General features: G+C 40.3%; 4 protein-coding genes across 7 annotated transcripts in view; all 4 read left to right on the top strand.

Annotated features, from left to right (window-relative positions):
* Positions 1-23,019, top strand: part of LOC118105716 (ras GTPase-activating-like protein IQGAP1) — a 331,334-nt gene that overhangs the window by 130,217 nt on the left and 178,098 nt on the right.
* vps33b (VPS33B late endosome and lysosome associated) lies at positions 38-7,574 on the top strand. The gene is made up of 23 exons (XM_035180828.2): positions 38-374; positions 899-979; positions 1,069-1,130; positions 1,281-1,330; positions 1,897-1,964; positions 2,260-2,305; positions 2,405-2,499; positions 3,280-3,384; positions 3,473-3,563; positions 3,646-3,723; positions 3,929-4,002; positions 4,082-4,168; positions 4,248-4,338; positions 4,501-4,575; positions 4,681-4,745; positions 4,835-4,889; positions 4,979-5,025; positions 5,505-5,637; positions 5,762-5,835; positions 5,960-6,061; positions 6,346-6,421; positions 6,786-6,905; positions 7,276-7,574. Exons 1-23 carry the CDS (start codon positions 279-281, stop codon positions 7,353-7,355), a joined length of 1,851 nt encoding a protein of 616 aa, XP_035036719.1. The 5' UTR covers positions 38-278; the 3' UTR covers positions 7,356-7,574.
* Positions 8,153-18,909, top strand: prc1b (protein regulator of cytokinesis 1b). Of its 4 annotated transcripts, none has more exons than XM_035159336.2 (15): positions 8,153-8,501; positions 10,737-10,869; positions 11,355-11,477; positions 11,756-11,989; positions 12,320-12,490; positions 13,042-13,191; positions 13,287-13,434; positions 13,525-13,661; positions 14,231-14,326; positions 14,412-14,558; positions 14,642-14,755; positions 14,864-14,977; positions 15,655-15,834; positions 15,967-16,001; positions 18,364-18,909. In XM_035159336.2, exons 1-15 carry the CDS (start codon positions 8,491-8,493, stop codon positions 18,410-18,412), a joined length of 1,842 nt encoding a protein of 613 aa, XP_035015227.1. In that variant the 5' UTR covers positions 8,153-8,490; the 3' UTR covers positions 18,413-18,909. The 4 variants fall into 4 exon arrangements, with proteins under 4 accessions (XP_035015227.1, XP_035015249.1, XP_035015240.1 ...); XM_035159358.2 differs by having other exon boundaries at positions 8,154-8,501; positions 15,655-15,757; XM_035159349.2 differs by lacking the exon at positions 15,967-16,001 and having other exon boundaries at positions 8,154-8,501; positions 15,655-15,757.
* ptpmt1 (protein tyrosine phosphatase mitochondrial 1) lies at positions 19,484-21,970 on the top strand. Its single transcript, XM_035159374.2, has 4 exons — positions 19,484-19,769; positions 20,573-20,653; positions 20,886-21,077; positions 21,332-21,970. Exons 1-4 carry the CDS (start codon positions 19,623-19,625, stop codon positions 21,458-21,460), a joined length of 549 nt encoding a protein of 182 aa, XP_035015265.1. The 5' UTR covers positions 19,484-19,622; the 3' UTR covers positions 21,461-21,970.

Genomic DNA, 23,019 nt, shown 5'->3' with positions numbered 1-23,019 from the left:
TGCTAGCTGCCCAGCTGATGTGTCAGATATTCTCTGGGTCAGATTCGGGTCAGATTAGTGAGTGAGGTTAGGCTCCAGTCCTTTGTTTTATTAGATATTATCATTTCATGTCGGTGTCAGCACTTTGACACTGATCTGTGAGAATCGCTGTGTTTTTAGCCAACCAGCTAATCGAGCCACCAGGTTTCTGTTGTTTCGAGTCTCTCATGTGACAGTTTCACTCAGTGGTTCGAGGACTGGAGGAGTGACCCCCCCCCGGGTCCCTGCTGTGGCCCAGGATGGCGCACTGTGGCCGGAAAGACTCTCCGGAGCTGCCGGACTTCTCTCTGCTGAAGAGGCTGGCCCGAGATCAGCTGATCTACCTGCTGGAGCAGGTGAGCTCCACTCACACACCTGCTGTAAAACGTCCTCTTTAAATAATAGACATGTTCACACCTCTTTAGATATTATAGACACTCCACCTCTCTGAAGGTGAAGTTATCAAGCTGCTCTTTTATTCTGTCAGAAATACATTAGTGTCACAGCTTCAATTTTCAAACATGTAAAGAACCAATTAGCCACAGCTGTTTGTAATGTTCCCTTATGATATGATATGATGTTATATTTAATTATATTATATAGTAAACGTGTCTGTTTGTGATGTTCTGTTCTCATATGATATGATATGATATGATATTATATCATATCATATTATATTATATTATATTATTTTATATGATATGATATTATATTATATGATATTACATTATATTTAATTATATTATATAGTAAAAGTGTTCTGTTCTCATATTATATGATATCATATATTGCACATAAATGTTTCTACTCAATAACATTTAAACAGAGAATCGTCTTGCTGTACAATAGATTTCGTCCTCACTGTCTCGTTGTCTCTCAGCTGCCGGGGAAGAAGGACCTGTTCATAGAGTCTGACTTGATGAGCCCACTGGATCGTATTGCTAATGTTTCAACACTGAAGGTGCAAGTCAGCTTTTTCATGTTGACATGAGAGAAACAACTGTGCTGCCTCAGAGGCTTATTCTAACAGTTGGTCTGGTTTTATTTCAGCAACATGAGGTCGACAAACTCTACAAAGTGGAATATAAACCTATTGTCAGCATCTCAGATCAGTGAGTACACACACACACACACACACACACACACACACACACACACACACACACACACACACACACACACACACACACACACACACACACACACACACACACACACACACGATGATGTGACTGCCTGACAATGTGACGTTTCTCTCTCAGACTCTGTTTTCTGATCCGGCCAAGAATACAAACTGTAAAGTGGATCTGTGGTAAGTTGAGTCAGATGTTTTCTTTTTTAAATGTTTTAGACTTTTTCTAATGTCTGAAAAATGAGATGAAATTGAATGAAATTATAGCAAAAAGGTGGATAGATGTATATATGGCCAACAAAGAAAACTATCACAGGAGAAAATGTAAAATTCTAACTTGTCAGCTGTAAGTGCAACTTATTACATCAGCATTGTTTTTTATGAATGGTTAGTTTCTTTGTTCAGGTTTAGTTCATCTATGAGGAGTAAAGTTAACATAACCCAGTGTTGAGTTCATCACCAAAACATTCTTAAATGTCATTTTATCAGATCTCAGTGAATCTCAGTAACCTGTTTTAAGTGTCAGCTGAAACGTGACGTGTTGAGTTATTGAACTGTCCTGTTGCCACTGACTCTGTCTTACTCTTATTCTGTTATTCTATGATCTCACGCTTCCTGCTGTAAAGAGTTGTATTTAGGAAACTCTGACACAAACCCACTGCTGCTTCTGCTCCGATCCTGAAGCTGCGATGCTAAGTGTTTATCATTAGGAGTCCGTAGTGGAAACCTTGTGTTCTTTGTTCCAGATGTGGCCAATGCAGACAAAGCTGCAGGAAGATTCAGAAGATACAAGATCATCTTCACCCCTCAGAAGGTATTTCCTGCTCTGCTGCTGTGATTGGTTTTGAATTAGGTTCTTGATATTTATATATGGAGCGACCGTGGCTTAGGTGGTAGAGCGAATCATCCACTAACCAGAAGGTCAGCCGTTCGATACCAATCTCCCCCAGTCCGTGTGCCGAAGTGTCCTTGGGCAAGATATTGAACCGTGAATTGCCTCTGATTGCTGTGCCGGTGTACGATTGATGTATGATAGAGGGAGTGCTGCACATACATGCTCTGATAGAAGATTCACCATATTTACCTGCCAACCATCTTGTGTCATCCAGTTCTTTGCGTGTGAGGCGGTGCTGGAGGAGCAGGGGCTTTTTGGTGGTGAGAACCTTTGTGTCTTCACATTTAGTTTGAGTAGCAATGATCAGTCTTAATGAAAAGTTCAGTAAAGTTGTTAAACTTGTTTTTTTCGTTTTGCAGATGTGACCATTGACGAATGGGCGTTCTACCTTCTTCCACTTGACGATGACATCATCAGTCTGGAGCTGCCAGAATTCTTTCGAGACAACTTCCTGGTAAAGACAGAATCTGAAAAAGAACTGACTTGATTTGTTGATTCTCCTAAAGCTGAAGCTGGAGGTGTTGTGTTTTCAGTTAGTCCGTTCGTCCATCTATCCGCCCCACTCTTGAGAATGTGTCCGGAACGAAGTGAGGCAATTTCTTCTAATTTTGTGCAAAGGCCACTTTGACTCGAGGATGAACTGATTACATCTTAATGGTCAAAGCTCAAAGGTCACGTTACCTCATAAAACATTGCACCTTTTGGTCTTGCGAACGTAATTATCTCAGGAACACCTTGAGTGAATTTCCTAAATTCTGCAGAAACGTTCACTGAGACTGATTTAGAAGGTCGAGGGTTGCTGTGATTTCACAAAACATTTTTTGGCCTCTTGGACGGGATATCAAGATTTCTCTGTCTTGATGTTCACTTTGACTGAAAGTAAAACTGTATAAAAGTGTCTGTACAAGCAGACTGCAGTGAGACGCAGTCAGACAACAATTTGTGACCATTCAGCAGCTAAAGAGCCACAGATTTGACCTCGGGAGTAAAACAAAAAAAACAAAGCTAAAACAGAGCAACTGCAATTTGTAAAGTAAAAAGTAATAGTTTCAACCCAGTACCAGTTAATATGAATGAACAGGTGAATACTGTTCATTCATAGTTAAACTGTTTTTAACTGCTTATTGATATTTTTACCTCCAAAAATATTGGAGGTAAAATTTTTACCTCCAAAAATAACTGTATACTTGTGTTTTTGTAGCGTGTAGTTTGTAAATGATCAAACTTTCCACAGGCAGGGGACCAGCGCTGGGTGAGGACCGCCGCCAGCGCTCTGCACCTCCTTCACTCTGTCTACGGCCCTTTCTCAAAGATCTACGGGATTGGAAGATGTTCCAAGGTGTGGTATGATCACAGACTAACAGGTTATCTAAAGATAATGTTCTGATGAAGGATTGAACCCTCATGGATTGTGTCTCTGGTGCCAGATGACGTACGAGTTGTGGAGGGAGCAGGTAGAAGAGGGAGAAACAAAAGCCTGTCAGGCGGAAATAGGAAAAGTTTTTCTTATCGACAGAGGTAAGAAGCTACGTATCGTTTCCCCAGTGGACATCGTACCGTGTAGTTCTTCATTATCTAACGTCATCATTGTGTTTTGCAGATGTGGACCTTGTCACTCCTCTGTGCTCTCAAGTTGTCTACGAAGGACTCGTGGATGATATATTTAGAATCAAATGTGGTGGGATAATAATAATTAATAATTTTACTCCTTTAACTTATTTTCAAATACAGATTTTACAGTCTTTAACCTTTTTTTAACCTCCTTTATTTTGTTGTTTTGTGCTATTTGATTTTATATCGGTTTAATTTAGTGTCTGTTGTTTTCAACATCTCTCTACAGTGTGTGAGATGTGCTTTATGCATAAAACTGCCTTGCTTTGCAGGATGTGTGGAGTTTGGAGCTGATGTTACTTCCTCTGACAAAAGTTTGAAGGTCATGCTGAACTCTCAGGATAAGGTACGAGCGACACTGGATCACATCTCTGATCATGTTGATCATGATGATTAAAAGTTAAAAGTTCTCTGAACCCGCGTAGGTCTTCAATGAAATCAGAAACGAGCATTTCTCCAACGTCTTTGGTTTTCTAAGTCAGAAGGCCAGAAATCTCCAGACTGCATATGATGTGAGTAAATGTTCCTTCCCCTCATCAGACTTTGTGGCTCAACTGAGGTAACTGACTCTTAGTCTTCCTTCTTCTACAGAAGCGTCGGGGGATGGACATAAAGCAGATGAAAACGTTTGTGTCAGAAGAGTTAAAAGGTTTAAAACAGGAGCATCGACTGCTAAGCCTGCGTGAGTATGACTTCTACTGTACATGTGTACTTCTACTGTGTTACATCCTTTTACTGTACATGTGTACTTCTACTATGTTACATCATTTTACTGTACATGTGTACCTGTACTGTGTGATGTATTTTAAAGCTGCAGTGCTGAAGTGCACCTTCTCTCTTCCAGACATCGGTGCGAGTGAATCAATCATGAAGAAAAAGACAAAGCAGGATTTCCAGGAGCTGTTGAAAACAGAACACTGTAAGAATACACTCAGAGTTTAGTTAAACGTGTTCATGATCATTATTCTCACAATAAATTATTTGTTCGGTTTTATTTTTGTTTATTCCTTGTTTTCTCTTCCAGCTATACTTGAAGGATTTGAAATCCGTGACTGTATTTCTTTCATAGAGGAGCATATCAACAGACAGGTGCTTTTACTTAAACACAGAGTTGTAAACAGGTCAAAAAATAACTTTAACAATATTTTAGTAAACCTTATTTATTTCATTTTGTAAAGGTCTCCATGATAGAAAGTCTCAGGCTGCTTTGTCTTCTGTCCATCACAGAAAATGGTGAGTTTTCTTTTGATAAACAAAAACCAAATATAAATGTAATTATTTTCATGTTGTGTTGATAACTGTGAGATGTTATTTTCTCTCAGGACTCCTGCCAAAAGATTACCGCTCGTTAAAATCACAGTATCTACAGGTGAGCCTCAATAAGAGAAGCTGCTGCCAAATGTTTGGAAAGTCACTAAAAATGTTTGACTTTCTGATGGCCGCCCTAAATGACATTAGCGTGTGTTGGCCTGCTCCTGAGCAAGTTAAGTAAATTCAGGAAAAAAGTTCTCCTTAGAACAAGAAAAGTGAATCAACCCTCAGTTGAAAAATATTTCCCAGCAAATGATTTCTTTCTTTAACATTTGATAAAAACGACAGTGCCCAGCTGTTTTTTCAACCACTTCTGTTTTCAGTCGATGGAATGAGTTTTTTACGGAGAGCCACAGACAGGATAGAGTCAGATGTCAGAGAGGCAGATTAACTCATCGTCTGTTTTGGTCTTTTTATTCATTGACAAAGAGAAAATGATAGAATATGGCCGTATGCTTTAAACCTACCCTCATGTTAACGTGGCCCCCATTTCAGGAGCCTCCTTTGTGTAACGTTGTGTCTGCTTGACATCATCAGAGCTATGGAGTGGACCACCTGCTCACATTTGCCAACCTGAGGCAGTCGGGGCTGCTGGTGGAGCAGCAGCCGGGGGAAACACTGACCGTCATGGAGAGCAAAGTGGGTAAACTGGTCAACGACAAAGCTGCAGGTGAAACGGCTTCTTCCTCATCACAGTCACTGTATCTCTGGCTACTGGATATGACTGAATGATTTTGTGTAAGTCTCCTGATCCTCATCATTATTGCCTTTTTTTAAATGATTTTTTTTCCCAGGAAAGCTGACTGACGCCTTCTCCTCTCTGGCAAAGAAGAGTAATTTCAGAGCCTTGAGCAAAAAGCTGAACCTGGTAAAGTATTGTCCACTTTACTAGTTTTACTCCCAAGAATCTTAATTCATACCACTGACGTTTTGTGTTGAACATACTGTAAATATACGAGATTAGAAACTGGATTCTCATATTTTGTGTGAAGGTGCCCAAGTCAGATGAAGAATATGACCTGCGTGTTCCACGAGACATGGCTTACATCTTCAGCGGAGCCTACGTCCCTATGAGCTGCAAACTCATTGAGCAGGTGATTGAATCAGCAGAATGATCTGAGCTGTGGCTCAGGAGGTTGAGAGGGTCGTCCACTAACCAGAAGGTCATTGGTTTGAACTCCGGCTCCTCCAGTCTGCTTCAGAATTGTTGTGCTGACAGTGTATGAATGGTGTGTGTGATAGAAAAAGCGCTGTGGCCAATAAGACTGGAAAACCCCATTTCACCATGTACTAACTGAGACAATAACATGAGGAAAGTGTGTGTAATGTGTTGTCATATGTATGTCATTGTAATGCTGTCTCCTCGTGTGTTGTGTAGGTGCTGGAGCGAGATGGATGGACGGGACTCGAAGAAGTCACCAGGCTGCTGAATGGACATGACTTTTCTGTTACAGGTTCAGTCACTAGGAGAAATGAGTCAAGTTGATGGAGATATTAAAAATGAATCATTTTAAAATCTGTTGAAGTTACGATACTGACACAAACCTGCCTCTCGTTGTTACGTTTTCAGCACTTTATGTCAAATTTAGACACATTTGGGCTGTAAAGGAAAAATGAATCAAGAAGAAAATAGTCATAGCTTGCATCACTCGGTGTAGTTACACACATACAAGGATTTAGTCACCAGGTCAGTGCAGAAGGATTTAATGTATTATCTGATATGACCCGATTTCTCTGGGAAACCTCGATGCAAACGAACAGCAGGACTAAAGCTAAGTGTTTGAATTAATGAGTGATGGAGGTTTTCTGTCTCAACAGGTAGCAACGGAGCTGATTTAAGAGCAAAGAATGATGCTCAGCGCATCGTGCTGGTCATGTTCCTCGGAGGCTGCACCTTCTCTGAGATTTCAGCCTTACGCTTCCTCGGCAGAGAGAGAGGTAAACGTGACCCTCTGTTCTTCAAGTGTCAACCGGTCATCTAGATTCCTCTCAGAGCGCGACTAATATATTACTTTTATCAACCTGTCACACATATAGGTATTGATGTATATGATGACCAATATGCAGCCGTATGAAAACTTTTAAAAAGAACATAAAGGAGAGAAAGGAGCATTTAAAGGTTATTTAGTGAAAATACAGCGTCAGGTGAACATAAACCATTAAACTCTCCACTACAAATGGACCAACAACCTACAGTGTGTATGATGATAATAATATAAAAATACAGACTGATATATCCACAAACTTGTGCTGCTCTTGTTGCTTTGGGTGACTCATTTTAAGTAAAAACATTGTTTTCTGGTTTCAGGTTATAAATTCATTGTGGTAACAACGGCGATCACAAACAGTTCGAGGCTAATTGAAGCTTTGCTCGACAACCATGTGTGAGACGTGTCAGCCCATCATGACGAAGAAACCACACACACGTCTGAGTGAACTCATCATGCTTCATTCCCTCCAGCTCTGACATGACAGGAAGTTTCCTCACGGTCTGATTCCGTCGTCAGAACAACTGTAAAGATGTGTCATGTAAATACAGTGAATGTTTTTAACAAATGTTGAAGCTTTTCCTTTTTGTCTCAATTGCTAAATACATATAACAGATTGGCTTGTTGTTGTGTCATATGTTTAGTATAAAAGACAAAATGTCAATTCCAACACATGTATAAAGAAATATCTCATACATGTTACAGCATTTCTGTTTTCTGAGTTTGTGACAGAGGTGAGCTACTTGTCACAATCTGTCAGAGGTACCTTCAGTAAGTGTTATTACATCACACACACGATTTATTCCATCACATACATGACACACAGGAATTGTTACATCACACACAGGATTTATTACATGACAAATGACACATACATGATTTATGATATCACACGTGATTTATGACATCACATGACACACGATTTATTACATCACATACATGACACACATTATTTATTAAATTACACACATGATTTATTACATCACATACATGACACATGATTTATGATATCACATGATTTATTACATGACATAAATGACATGATTTATGACATCACATACATAATTTATTACATCACACACATGATTTATTACATCACATACATGACACACATTATTTATTAAATCACACATGATTTATGACATCACATACATGACAAACATAAACAAACATTATTAAAGTGACGCTTTCAGTTTAAAATTGTTAACCCAATTGTTTCACTCAACGAGTCGCTCCGTGGAGGGCGGGTACATGTTGTTACTGTCCGCTGCGGGAGCTCCCCGCCCAGGCGGCACACGGCAGTAGACCCAACGAGCGCTCCCGCAGACGGAGCCAATCGCAGAGCAGAGTGCGCGGGATTTGAACAACTGACCAACGGATGAAGAGAAACTTCGCTGCTCCGAGACTAGTTGGTTAGGGTTATCGGTTTTTAACCGATAAACTCCGAGTTAGAGTTTAACCAGAACTAAACTAGAACCACTCAACTACCCGCGGTTAACCCACAAGTTCAACCACAACACGAGCTGAAGTCCACGATGAGAAAGAGGTAAAATTAACTTTGTTTTCTTAGTCAGTGTCTGTAACGTCATGATGTTAACTAAACCGTGTTAGCTAAACCGTGTTAGCTAAACCATGTTAGATAAACCGTGTTAACTAAACCATGCTAGTTAAACCATGCTAGTTAAACCGTGTTAGATAAACCATGTTAACTAAACCGTGTTAGCTAAACCATGTTAGCTAAACCGTGTTAACTAAACCATGCTAGTTAAACCGTGTTAGATAAACCATGTTAGATAAACCGTGTTACATAAACCATGTTAACTAAACCATGTTAGCTAAACCGTGTTAGCTAAACCATGTTAGATAAACCGTGTTAACTAAACCGTGTTAACTAAACCATGCTAGTTAAACCATGTTAGCTAAACCGTGTTAGCTAAACCATGTTAGCTAAACCGTGTTAGCTAAACCATGCTAGTTAAACCGTGTTAGATAAACCATGTTAGATAAACCGTGTTACATAAACCATGTTAACTAAACCATGTTAGCTAAACCGTGTTAGCTAAACCATGTTAGATAAACCATGTTAGATAAACCGTGTTAACTAAACCATGCTAGTTAAACCATGCTAGTTAAACCGTGTTAGATAAACCATGTTACATAAACCATGTTAACTAAACCGTGTTAGATAAACCGTGTTACATAAACCATGTTAACTAAACCATGTTAGATAAACCGTGTTACATAAACCATGTTAGCTACCATGTTAACTAAACCATGCTAGTTAAACCATGCTAGATAAACCGTGTTAGATAAACCATGTTAGCTACCATGTTAACTAAACCATGTTAGCTAAACCGTGTTAGATAAACCGTGTTAGCTACCATGTTAACTAAACCATGCTAGTTAAACCATGCTAGATAAACCATGTTAGATAAACCATGTTAACTAAACCATGCTAGTTAAACCATGCTAGATAAACCATGTTAGTTAAACCATGCTAGTTAAACCATGTTAGATAAACCATGCTAGTTAAACCATGTTAGATAAACCATGTTAGTTAAACCATGCTAGTTAAACCATGTTAGTTAAACCATGTTAGTTAAACCATGCTAGATAAACCATGTTAGTTAAACCATGCTAGTTAAACCATGCTAGATAAACCATGTTAGTTAAACCATGCTAGTTAAACCATGTTAGATAAACCATGTTAGTTAAACCATGCTAGTTAAACCATGTTAGTTAAACCATATTAGCTAAACCATGTTAGATAAACCATGCTAGTTAAACCATGTTAGTTAAACCATGCTAGTTAAACCATGCTAGATAAACCATGTTAGTTAAACCATGCTAGTTAAACCATGTTAGTTAAACCATATTAGCTAAACCATGTTAGATAAACTATGTTAGTTAAACCATGTTAGTGAAACCATGTTAGATAAACCATGTTAGTTAAACCATATTAGCTAAACCATGTTAGATAAACCATGCTAGTTAAACCATATTAGCTAAACCATGTTAGATAAACCATGCTAGTTAAACCATGCTAGTTAAACCATGTTAGCTAACCCATGCTAGTTAAACCATGTTAGATAAACCATGTTAGATAAACCATGTTAGTTAAACCATATTAGCTAAACCATGTTAGATAAACCATGTTAGATAAACCATATTAGCTAAACCATGTTAGTTAAACCATGTTAGATAAACCATATTAGCTAAACCATGTTAGTTAAACCATGTTAGCTAACCCATGCTAGTTAAACCATGTTAGATAAACCATATTAGCTAAACCATGTTAGTTAAACCATGTTAGATAAACCATATTAGCTAAACCATGTTAGTTAAACCATGTTAGCGAACCCATGCTAGTTAAACCATGTTAGCTAAACCCAGAGAGTTAAACTAACGTTGACGTCTGTCTGCTTAATCAAAAGACTGGATTCTGGTTGATTTGGAACTTCCCAGCTGGTTAGTTGATAATGATGAGTTAGTGACATGTTAATTAGGCTGGTTCAGTGATTGACGTCCCCCCCGACTCACTGGAGGCCACCTTATCAAAGAGGAAAAGGACCAAGCTTTAAACAGTCGTGTACTTTGAAGACCTTCACTAACACAGGGATTTTAACAGTGTTCTACTGAACGACTACATTTCATTCCAGCAGCGGTGATTATTTAATAAACTTGTTTAGTTGTGGGCTGGATCCGTGTGTCAGCTGTCAATCAAGTTGTAGGCTGTTTATATTATTTTGATGTGAACTGTGGATGTTGTCTGTCTCCCCAGTGAGGTGCTGGCAGCAGAGGCGGTGTCCTGCCTGAACAAAGCTCTGTGTCACCTGAAGGACATCTGGGAGGAGATTGGCATCCCGGAGGACCAGAGACTACAGAGAACTAATGTGGTTAAGAACCACATCAAGGTAACACACAGACAATATGGTGTCTGTCAAAGATCTGAACCATATCAGCAAACATGTTATCACTGTGAGAATTGTTCATATCAATCGGTACCTATAATTATTATGACAGAAACAACCTGTTAATGTTGCATTGCTGAGTTCAGTGTAAATACAGACGTGAATTCAGCCCAGTGCAGCTGCTCTGCTGTGAGAGACAGTTCAGGAAAAGTCCAAATATTCTCCTTCCCTACAACTATTGCTTGACACCGATGTACTGATGGTACTAATAAAGCAGACTTTTAGAATTCTACATCTGCACCAAGGACCAGAACTTCTGTACAACTGTATTTCATTGAAACTCAATGCTGTGTATGATTACAAACACATTAAAACATCTGTATCCATGTTGGCCAAAATGATCCCCAGAATGATCATTGACTGGATATTTTGATATCAACACATCATTTTGCTGTATTATATATAATACTTGTATGTATATCCACCAGGGCTTACTAGAAATGATGATCAAAGAAGAGGAGTGTCTGAAGAAGAGGCTCGTCAGCAGCCTTCACACATGCAGGACAGAAATGGAGAAACTCTGCCTGGAACTTCAGCTGCCTGTGTTTGAGGTAACGGCTTTTTCAGTGTTGAAATAGTGTCAGAAAGAATTAAACTTTACTTACACACTCGACTACAGATCGTCCATGACAGAAGGATCATTAAGTATCATATATCTCAAACAGTATTAACCTGCTTACTGTTCATTTGATTCCGAAAGCATTTGTAACATAAGTTTATATTAAATACTAATTCTGATCCTGAAGATCAGCTTTAGTAACTGTAAGGGGGGTTAGGGTTGAGATGGAGAAAACGTCTTAAGAAGTGAATTTGTTCTCTGCATATTCAGGAAGAGGAGGGCGTTAGCATGCTCCAGCAAGAGAAGAACATCCGCACACAGGTGGAGGCCCTGATGAAGCAGAGGACTCGTAGGATGCAGCAGCTGAAGGATCTGCTGGAGCAGGACCAGGAGCTGTGCGACATCTTGTGCTCGATGCCATACGGCATCGCTCCAGAATCTGTGCCGTCACCGGAGCAACTGGAGAACTTCTGCCAGCACATCACCAATCAGAGCGCAGAGAAGGTGGGAGCTCGTTGTTTTACATGTACATCTCCGGAATCAGCTGAGGGACACGATAATCTTCTCTGGGATTCACAACATCATTCCTCGCTTTTCTTATTTCACATACCATCCTTTTCTAAATAGAAACATTTTGACCACCTAGATGATGAGAAAGCTTCCTCATGATAGTTGATACCTCATGATTTTCTGCAGGCCAAGTGATGAGAGGGTAGACTGAACATTATACATACACATACAATCCTGAATGGTAGACACCTGAAAGTTATTTGTTGACATTTCACAGAAACTGAAAAGGTCACAGTTCAATCTGTCCCCCTGTCATGTTTTCAGGCAAAGCGTTATGCTGAGTTCATGGACCTGAAAAAGCAGATCATCTCATACATGGATGAGCTGGACCGCATCCCTGACACCAGTTTTGAGAAAGACGTGGTCTGTGAGGACGAGGACTCGTTTTGTCTTTCCAGAGACAATATTACCGCGCTCAAGCTGCTCCTTTGTCAGGTACTATTATTTTTACAACAGTATTTCTTGTCTTAATATACTTTTACAACCTGCTGTAGGCGATATTTCTTCTATAAAATGTCTTATGTTATTTTATGTAAAATTTGTATTAGTCAGTTAATAATATTCCTAAAGTTAATCCATTTATCCATCCGTTTCCTTCTGTTTATCCAGGTTGGGATATAATATAGTTCTGGGAATCATTGCTTTATACTCCTGAATATTACATTTTATAGTTTAGTTTTATAGAAATCAGAGAAATCTCTGTCTGTGTCTCATATCTGGAGAACTATGAGCTTCACACTTGTAGTGTGTGTTGTGTTGAAAGAGATATGTTCAATATTAATAAAAATGAAATAATTAGATGACCAGTGCTCTGTAGCAGCAGCTGGGACTCATCACTGTAAGTGACAACTAGTTCTCCAGTTGGGGGTTCTACAGCCTTATTACCCCTTGGTTTAAAGGTATAATTCAAAACCAGTGAACATGGTCACTGTCAAAGCTGCAGAGTTACGAACCGATGCCACTTTTCTGCCATTTTGATGCTGCAGCTGGAGGAGCGGAAGGCAGAGAATGAGGCGATGTGTGAGACTCACAGAGAGAAGATCCAGCAGCTGTGGGAGCGACTGCAGGTTCCTCAGGAGGAACGAGGCGCCTTCAGTGAGCATATGGTCACATCCAAGAAGAAGAACCTTGAGGCGGTGAGAGGACTTTTAGTTCATTGGTTTGTCAAACACCAGCTGTGGTCGTCAGTACTGTGGCTGCTCTTTGTCAACACTTTAGTTTTCTGTTTCAGTTGCAAGCGGAAGTTCAGCGTCTGGAGGAGCTCAAACTGTTGAACATCCGCAGTGTCACAGATGCCATCCGCTCCGAGATGGCTGTGCTTTGGGAAAAGTGCTTCTTCAGCACTGACCAGCGAGAGGCCTTTGCACCATATTTTAGTGGTGGGTTCACGTCTTGTTTTTAGCCACTATAAATCGAATGATGCTTATGTTTGTATCAGTGTTGATTTAAGGTGAAATCGATTGTTGTAGAGGATTTTACTGAGGAGCTGTTGTATCTGCATGATGCTGAGATCCAGCGCTTGAAGCAGCATTATGAAGACCACAAAGAGCTTTTTGATGGAGTTCAACAATGGGAAGGAAGCTGGAGACTCTTCCAAGAGCTGGAGGTGAGGAGGCCACAACAGTAACGGGAATAATTTAGACGATAAAGTTTATACGGATAAAGAATTTACACACGTAGCAGAACTCCAAATACTCGTGAAAATATATTTTTAATCAGGCTGGAAAATGATCAGATTTTTCAATTATATTTCTGTCAGTCAAAAGCATGAGGAAGAAGAGCCAGATCAATATATTGGCTGCTTTTTGCAGATATGACATTATCTGATACAGAATATTACAATATTCTGTCTCTATAACGGTGTATATGGCTTATGCATAACAATAACCTTTTTATTAATTTTACTTTATTACAATGCAAAACTGTTAAATGTCTCTCAGTATATATTTGATACTATTATCACCTTAAAAAATATTGTTTTGTGTGTATCATGTGATTTTAAACAGCTTTTCACTTTTTACCTTCAAGATCAGCACATTGTTTTTGCATAAAATGTTTTATGACATGATGAAGAATATTTCACCTTCTGCTGGAATACTTTCCCAGGTCTATACACAGCTTCATGTTAGAGAGGATTGTCTCATATTCTGTCTCCTTCATCTTTCTGGTTGTCAGAAAAAAGCCACAGATCCGGCAAGATTCACAAATAGAGGAGGGAATCTTCTCAAAGAGGAGAAGCAGAGGTCTGAGCTGCATAAAAGTCTGCCCAAGGTAAGAAGGACACCTGTTATCATCGTCCAGACTAAAAATATCTACTCACATTTCTTAAGAATTTGACAGTGTGTGTGTTTTGTAGCTTGAAAGGAAATTAAAAGCCCAGATGGATGCGTGGGAGAGTGAACAGGGTCGGGAGTTTCTGGTAAACGGACAGAAGTTTCTGCAGTATGTGGAGGAACAGTGGGAACTGCACCGACTAGAGAAAGAAAGGGAGAAAGAAGAAAGGGTGAACAAGCTATTTTGTATTAAAGATTTCGAACGTAGGTTGCCTTAGAAATTTGTTGACACTTCTTTACGTACTCTAAACAGCATTTTAAGAAGAGCAAACAGACTGAGGAGGATATGCTGTATGGAACAGCTGTGCGAACACCGACCAAACGCAGATTCCTGGGCACCACCACACCAAACAATAAATCACGAAAGGTTATGACCTCTATTTGTTCTTTTTGCTGATTGATCCAATACACATTCATTCTATTCAGTGATGTATGTCTGTCAGCACTGACACCACCCCTCTGTTTCTGTCAACAGTTTAATGCCACTGCCAGTATTTCTAGTGCCACCTCCAACAGCACCATGCGCTCCGTCTATGGTGGAACTGTCTGTCGCTCACCTGTGCCCCGCCCACCTCTCTCAGCAAACAAGGTGGGTTTCACATTAAAGACAAAACAAAAAGCAGCATGTCCGTCTCCCTCAAATATGTAAAGTGTCCTTGGGTCCCTTGAGAGGCGCTATGAAAATTTAATTTTAAAAACTGATTATTATTTTGAGGAGGAAGACTGTTTGTGTTGCCACTCAGCATTTAGTTTGAGCAATCATTAGCAGTTATTGTACATAACCCAGGGTTAGAATTCACAACCTCAGAACTGATGCATGCGCGGCTCTGAAGAAAGATTGAACTCATTAAGAAAAGTATCGGCCATCATGTGGTGATCAGTGTTGATATTGTGACGTAACTTCAAACAAATCAACATTTAAATAAGCTACAAAAATCCTTTAATATCTTTAATTTATTATCTAGAGCAGCAGGGCTCCGTCTAAGTGGCCAAATTTATTGACACGCAGATCGTGAATGTAGGGCACATGGAACACCATTTATCGCATTTCGCATATCGCACATGTGATATCGCGATGACGATACATTTTCGATATGTGGTGCAGCTCTACAGAAAATGTATAGAAGCTATTTTCAGGACATTTTCCGGAGTTAATGTCTGAAAACACCTTTAGTCTTGTGTTGAACCCTAAAAAGACTTTGCTGTATGGTGTTGTTTAGGAGGTCCCACTTGTCTCACCTGTTTTCTCTGCTTTGTGTTGTCTAGTGTCCAGCGGCACGAACACCAGGAGGCAGTAAACCCCCCCATCCCAGACTACAGGGCTGTAACAAGGAAAACGAGGCTCAGTTGAAGGGAATCCCGCTGAGTGGTGCGTTGCTGACCCCCGCTAGTCCACAGCGTAACTTCAGCCTAGCTTCTGTTGCCAGCACTTATTCAGAGTTTGTGGTAATTTACACTTTTGTCTCTAATTTCTTTGCTCTGCTTCTATTTCCTCATTTCTGTGCCAAAACACATTGAAGTCTATGATTGAAGTTTCTGATGATGTAAAATTGCTAATGATATAAATTTATGTTTTAGAGGGACTTGGTCAACATTGAATCTGTTCAGTCAAGGTGTGTTTGGAGTTTTAAAACATGTGTGATGCTCACTAATCTCTCTTATCTTAACTGCATGTCTGTTATCAAAGGACCGATTTCCATTTATGAACAACATTATGTTTTGACTTGAATAGGAACATTACATGACAACTGACACTCCCACTGATTATTGCTTTAGTGTTTGTGTGTGCTTCAGTTCAGTCATTAGAGATGACTACACCAGCTCGACATTTCAGGGAGCCGTGCACAGCTCCACTTAGATGACACTGTGCACTGTCAACCGAGCCAAACTGAGGGCGCCCCGTCATTTCCTCTGGCTCTCCATACATTGTGTTACATTCTGTTGTTTTTACCCAGTGTGAGTTTACACACGTGTCCGATAACACTGGCCCCATCACACCTGATTTTAACATGTGGTTTTTGTGATCCGATCTCAAGTGGACAGCTCTAAGTTCAGGTGTGAACACACTCAGATATAGATCCGATCACACCAGACCACATTCAGAGGTGGTCTGAGCCAAATGTGTCCACATTCTGTTATCATTGTAAAAAAACTCGTCCTGGGCCACATATGAAGGACGTCGTCCTCCGTTGACGTCTCTGAGCAGTTTCACTGGGAATCGGACATAAGAATCGGACATATTTTTTCTCTTCTTGTTGATTTGTTTGTAACCACCGACACAATATCAACACTGATCAACACATAATGATCCACACTTTCCTTAAATTGGTAAAATCTTTCTTCACAGCTGCCCAAGATTCATTGAGACTGTTGACTCGTCTCTACCTATCTTTCACTTGCTCGTTTCAACACACACAGACACACACAGACAGTGACATCGGACACATCTGTAAACTCAGACTTGGTCAAAATAACATTGTTTGGTCTAAATTAACACAAATGACGTACGTGTTAATTTGCATGTAGGGTTAAGGTTGAGCAAGGGAAATCTGATCACAGGAGACATTCAGGATTAAAACCAGGTGCGAGCACACGTACATAACACCGGACGGATGTTAATACCAGGTGTGTCTGTGTGTGTGTCTGTGTGTGCGCGCGTGCATGGTGTGCGTGTCTGTCAGCATAAGAGCGAGAGAGAAGTGAGCAGCGGAGTCAATGTGTGTGGCGCTGTTACCTTTCTCTCAAGTTCCGGGACTTACAGAAGCTAGCAAGTTATTTTGTAGTGATCAATCAGGACAAACGTGATCACTGAAAGCTGTTTCCACTGTACGAGAATTTTGTTGGGAGACAACACAAAATTTCACAGAGGCGGCCGCCTCACAATTCTCTATTCAGGAAAAACTCTGACAAATCAACAACTAAAACAATCTCTGTCCGCTTGAGCATTTTGGTTCCATATCCATTTTATTCTCCGTTGTACGAACTAACCTGAAAATCGTATCACGTGTCAGTGTAAACATTCTGTAGCATAACATCTGTGTCATTGTCAAATACAGAATTGATCTGAACAGCAGCTGTTAGCAAAGAGAACAGGGTCAGTAACGCTTTGATTGTCCATGTTGTGTCCTGGGAGCTGAGGCTGATGCTGGTTGGTTTCTACCTGAAGGGGTCATGTGACAGGAGTAGGGTTGCAAAATTCCGGGAATATTCAAAGTTGGAAACTTTCCATGGGTATTAACGGGGAATAAACTGGAAATATTGTGGTAATTTATACTAACTGTATTTACCTTGTCATATATAGACATAAATAGAAACATTTTGTTTGGTCATAAGCAGACATGCATGCAAACATTTCTAATACAAATTTTAAAAATGACATTTTTGACTTAATCCATTTGTGAGTAGAACTAGAAATGGAATCTTTTAATTGAACAACAAAAAACATTAATGTTGAATAAAATAAATGTATTCCCTATATAAACCAGGCTTTAATCCACCAGGCTTTAATAAACCAGGCTTTAATAAACCAGGCTCTAATAAAAGAGCTTAACCATAACAAAAACTTTGTTTCTTTCGAACAACTTGTTTCCACTGATATTGTTTGAGACAGAGCTGAACAGAGCTCGACCGTTATCCTGGTACGGAGCAGGCTAGCTATAAAGAATAAGTTTCCATTGTTACTGAGCAAGAATTAATTTAAGACCGATTTATGGAATGGATCTCTCACTTAAATAGGCCAGATTTATCAAAGTAAGCCAGGATAAGCGTGAAGCCACTTTGATGGAATTGCCCCTCTGGTCTGTTCGTGTGTTCATCTTTTCACTAATTGACACTAACAGCCGTCACAGTTTGATCAGAAACAGATAAAGAGCTTGTTTGTTGATGAGTTGTTTGTTTCTACATGTCGTGTCCTGCTCATATTGTTACGTATAAAACAAGAAACAGATTTAACGGGCGTCTGTTCTGCTTCCACAGCGAGACCTGTCCAAGGCCTCTGACGCCAAGGTCCAGCACAACATCCTGAACTCCACCAGCAGCAACCTTTGACCCCTCCACTCTGATGTGACTGCATCATTCAAATACAGTACAATGAAGTTTTGTTGAAGATGGCTCACTACCTTTCACTGCTATCAGCTATTTTATATGTAAATGAAGGTAATAATATATTTAGTGTTAAGTCAGTGATAGACAAGAGTCACTGTAAGAGGACTAAAGTTTGTATAAGTTAAACTAACACTCATTTCTCTCTGGGGGTTTTCTATTTCCAGATGTAAAATCTGTCGTCTGCACATTTTTTAAAACCTAAAAAAGAAAGTTAAGCTTTCTGAGCTTATGCAATCTGGGGTCACAGGCCAAATGTATTATGAGTACATTGCACTTTAAAAAAAAATATATTGCAGCGCATCGTACATTTAAAAACACTAGTCCTTCCAAAACCTTATTTTCTACATGCATGTATCTGTGTGTGTGTGTGTATATATATATTTCAGTTCCTGTTGTAATAAATGTTTGTCAAAGATGGTTTCTGTCATTTTAGGTTGTTCTTATCACATTGACATTCAAATTCATGTTTCTGATCAGTTTAAGCTGCTTTACCAACCACCTAAAACTCAAAGAACAACTTGTTCTGTTGACCGATGAGGATCAAATCTTCATCCTCACGTGTTTCAAGTATTTCATTAATCTAATTCAACAGCTTTTACAGCTTTTACAGTCAAACGTGAAAGGAGTTCTTTCTAAGAAGTTCTATAAAAAATCCACAATACTGTCTTTAAGAGGTGGCAAATTATTTTTTATTGAGTTGTAAGAGAAAAATAAAACTTGTCGAGATCAACTGATTCCCCTGATGGAAGTCATTGATTTACTCACTGCACTGTGATCGGCCTTGTATGCAAACGGAGGCACAGATAGATTCATCAAGTCAAATCCAATCAGATAGTTTCACAATCTTCACATCATCGTATACAGCCCCTCCAAAAAAATGAGGAATGTGTTTGAACAGAGTGAGAGAAGCGAGTCAACACGTTTCTCTCTGTTCCAAGTATTTGTATTTTGAAGGATTTCCACCGGAACTTGCGTCACAAGCCGAAAAGGAAGTGTATCCAGTGACGGACACTTGTTGGTGTGACACCTGGCGGCTCATGTGTGATTCAGAGACTCGGTTACTCAACAAGTCGGAGAAGACGTCATGATAAACTAAGTCTTTACGCACTTCTTCTACACGGAGCTCCGTCATGTCCGCAGCGGTCGCGCGGCTGCTCTTCTACCCGACGTTAGGCTACAATGTGCTGATGGAGAAAGTTTCCAGCCGCCGCTGGTTCGACCGAGTGGATGAGACCGTGATCGTGGGAGCACTTCCGTTCAGATCCATGACATCACAGGTGAGTGTGTCCCGGCCTGAGGGTCCGTGAGCCGCCGCCCGGTGACCGGTGAGCCGCTGACCGGTCACCGGTCACCGGTGAGCAGCCGCCCGCTGCCCGGTGACCGGTGAGCCGCTGACCGCTGACCGGTGACCGGTGAGCCGCTGACCGGTGAGCGGTGACCGGTGAGCCGCTGACCGCTGACCGGTGACCGGTGAGCCGCTGACCGGTGACCGGTGAGCAGGTGAGCAGGTGAGCCGCTGACCGGTGACCGGTGAGCAGCCGCCCGGTGACCGGTGAGCAGCCTCCCGGTGACCGGTGGATGCTTCTCCTGTGTAGTTTGTGAATTATGGAATCTTGTGAATTTTTGTCATATCAATATTTAAAAGTTTGAAGAAATATACAAATATTTGAATGTCACAAATCATGCAGATGATTAAGTACAGTTACCTCAGAAATCCTACTCGAATCGAGTACTTGAGTACATGTACTCAGTTACTTAAGAAGCAGTGAAGCTGGTTCAACAAGAGTCAAAACCTGTTTTATTAATTTTATTTGTAAGAAATGTACAAAGTCTCCGTTTAATATCTTTAAGTATGTTTCATATTGTAAAGTTTTCATATTTTCTTGTCAAGCAGTTTGACCTCAAGACTTTGGGCTTTGGAAAACAACATTTTTCAGTATTTGTATTCTAAATGATAAATTGATGAAAAACAGAAACAATTGAAAATGTTTTGCTCAGGATGATTTAATGAATTCAAGTTGCTGATGTAAACTATTAAAACTATGGTCGGTGTGTGTTGTTGTGTGTTGTTGTGTTGCAGCTCGTAGAAACAGAAAATATCCGAGGAGTCGTCACCATGAATGAGGAGTATGAGACCAAATATTTCTGTAACTCGGCTGAGGTGAGTTCACTCGTCTTCTCGTGTAGACAAAAGTGATACGACTGTTTTTTAAAAAAGTTAATTATAATAATGTGAATTTCACAGTCTATTACTTTTCACATATTTTGTGATTTGTGTTTGTCAGATGATAAAAATCCGGTGGTTCAGTGTGTAGTGCTACTGGCTGATTTCTAACAGTGTACAAATGAATGGCTGTCATCTTTTACATGCTCCCTGATGACGCTGGGTGAAGGAGTGGCGTGAAGCAGGCGTAGAGCAGCTGAGGCTGAGCACCGTCGACCTCACCGGTGTCCCCAGTCTGGAGAACCTGCATCGAGGTGTGGAATTCGCCCTGCAGCACCGAGAGCAGGGAACCAGCGTGTACATCCACTGCAAGGCTGGTCGCTCCCGCAGCGCCACGCTGGCAGCTGCCTACCTCATCAGGGTCAGTACAGAACTGTAGGGGGCGGAGGGCCGGCGGCACTCTGACCTAAACTTCAGTTTGGCAGAGCTGTAGATGGTTCTGTCACTTGTCCTCAAGCAAGAGAAGAAACCTGATGTGGTTTTATGATTTTAGCTGCTTTCTGATATTTCCTGACTAAAAGCTTTGACACTGCAGGGACCCAGTGTTGATGTAAACACTGAAACGTTTCAATCCAACACTTTGAGCTCGTTTCATGATTGTTTTCCTGCTCACAGTTACACTGCTGGACTCCAGAAGAGGCCTGTCGGAAGCTTGCGTCGGTTCGACCCCACGTCCTGGTGCGTGCCGCTCAGCTGCAGATGTTGCGGACGTACTACCAGCAGGTGTGTGAACAGTCCAGCTGAGAGCGCGGGGCAACGTGTGGACGCCATCATGTTCCCAGCAGCTGGACTCAGTGGACCCAGTGGACTCAGTGGACCCAGAGACTGAAGACATGAGACGAAGCTGCTGGTGAATGAATGAATCCTTCACATCTTAATGTGAATGATAAAAACACACCCAATGTTTATTTTAAATCAAATATCAAGAGTTTTATTGGTAAATAGCAGATTTCACTTTTTACTTCATGACACATCAGTGAGAAGAAATTATAATTTCAAATTTTTAACCCCCTCATTTCATAAAACGACAAACTTTGAAGTAACTAAAAACATCTGTACTCTCTGGTTTTATCACCTGGAGCTAAAACAGATTATTTACCTTTTAAACAAAGTGAATCACATTAAAAATAACAAAAACCCTTTGTTGTGATTTTTCTTTCCTCCCAACCTGTCGTCCTGTTCCAGTGCCGTTAGTGTCCGACTTTCAGAATAAAATGTTTGTGTTGTAACATTAAAGTGACGTTTTACTGCGTATTTCAGCAGTGATGTGGTTACTGAGAAAACTAAAAACCTTTTCTTTCAAGTCATTATATTTTCATCTGATGCCTCATAACTTAAAAAATAAATGTCAACTAAATATTTGAGATGAATTCATACTAATGGTGTTTCTGCTCCTTTATTTTGAGCATGTAGGTGTTAAAGACCTTTAAATCAATTAAAAATATATTTTCTGAGTCACACCACGAGCAACGTGTTGTCAACCACCAAAGCAAATTCTATTAAGCCTATGAAATAGGGTTAATAATCGAGTATAGATTAGAATAAGAACACTGACCAGGCTACAAGTATCGAGTCCAGCACTGACACATAACCTTAAAATAAGAGGAACTGTATGAAATGTCTAGCTCAATATGTTGCTGTATATAAAACTAGCAACAGCAACAGTGTGATTATCTGCTGCCATTTTGTAGAGATGCCAGATTCCTGTAACAGTGGCATCACTTCTCATGGCTCCTTGAGCTTTTTCTTCAAGGTTTTTTGAAGGAAACAACAACATATCAATGTTCTCTTGAAGTGAATACTCTCAGAAGCACAGCTTGATGCAGCAATACACAGATACTTGATAGCTGAGGTACTGGGTTATGATTGATTGATTGATTGATTGATTGATTGATTGAGTACTGGTGGAGTCCCACAGCTGGTTTAAAGATGTATGGGGAACAACTAGAGCAGGTAAACACGTTTCAATATCTGGGGGTTGTATTTGACACAAGCTGCCTTGGAATGAACATATGAATAAGATGAAGAAAAAATGCAAGATGGTGCTTACTGTTATGAGATGTCTCAAAGGGTCTGAATGGGAGCTTTGAAGAATATATATAGAGCTTTAATTAGATCAGTGATTGACTATGGGGGTGGGGTTTACAGGTCAGCGGCAAAAACTGCTAAAGAGACTAGAAAAAATAGAAAATCAGACACTGAGACTCTGTTGTGGGGATGTTAAGACTTCTCCAACGACAGATGTTCAAGTGGAGATGGAGAAATGCTGGGAGGCGGGGAGGAGAGCGAGACCAGGAACAGCA

Source organism: Hippoglossus stenolepis, chromosome 1 (genome assembly GCF_022539355.2).
Source record: "Hippoglossus stenolepis isolate QCI-W04-F060 chromosome 1, HSTE1.2, whole genome shotgun sequence".
Lineage (NCBI taxonomy): Eukaryota > Metazoa > Chordata > Actinopteri > Pleuronectiformes > Pleuronectidae > Hippoglossus > Hippoglossus stenolepis.
This window is presented reverse-complemented; position numbering and strand designations above follow the sequence as displayed.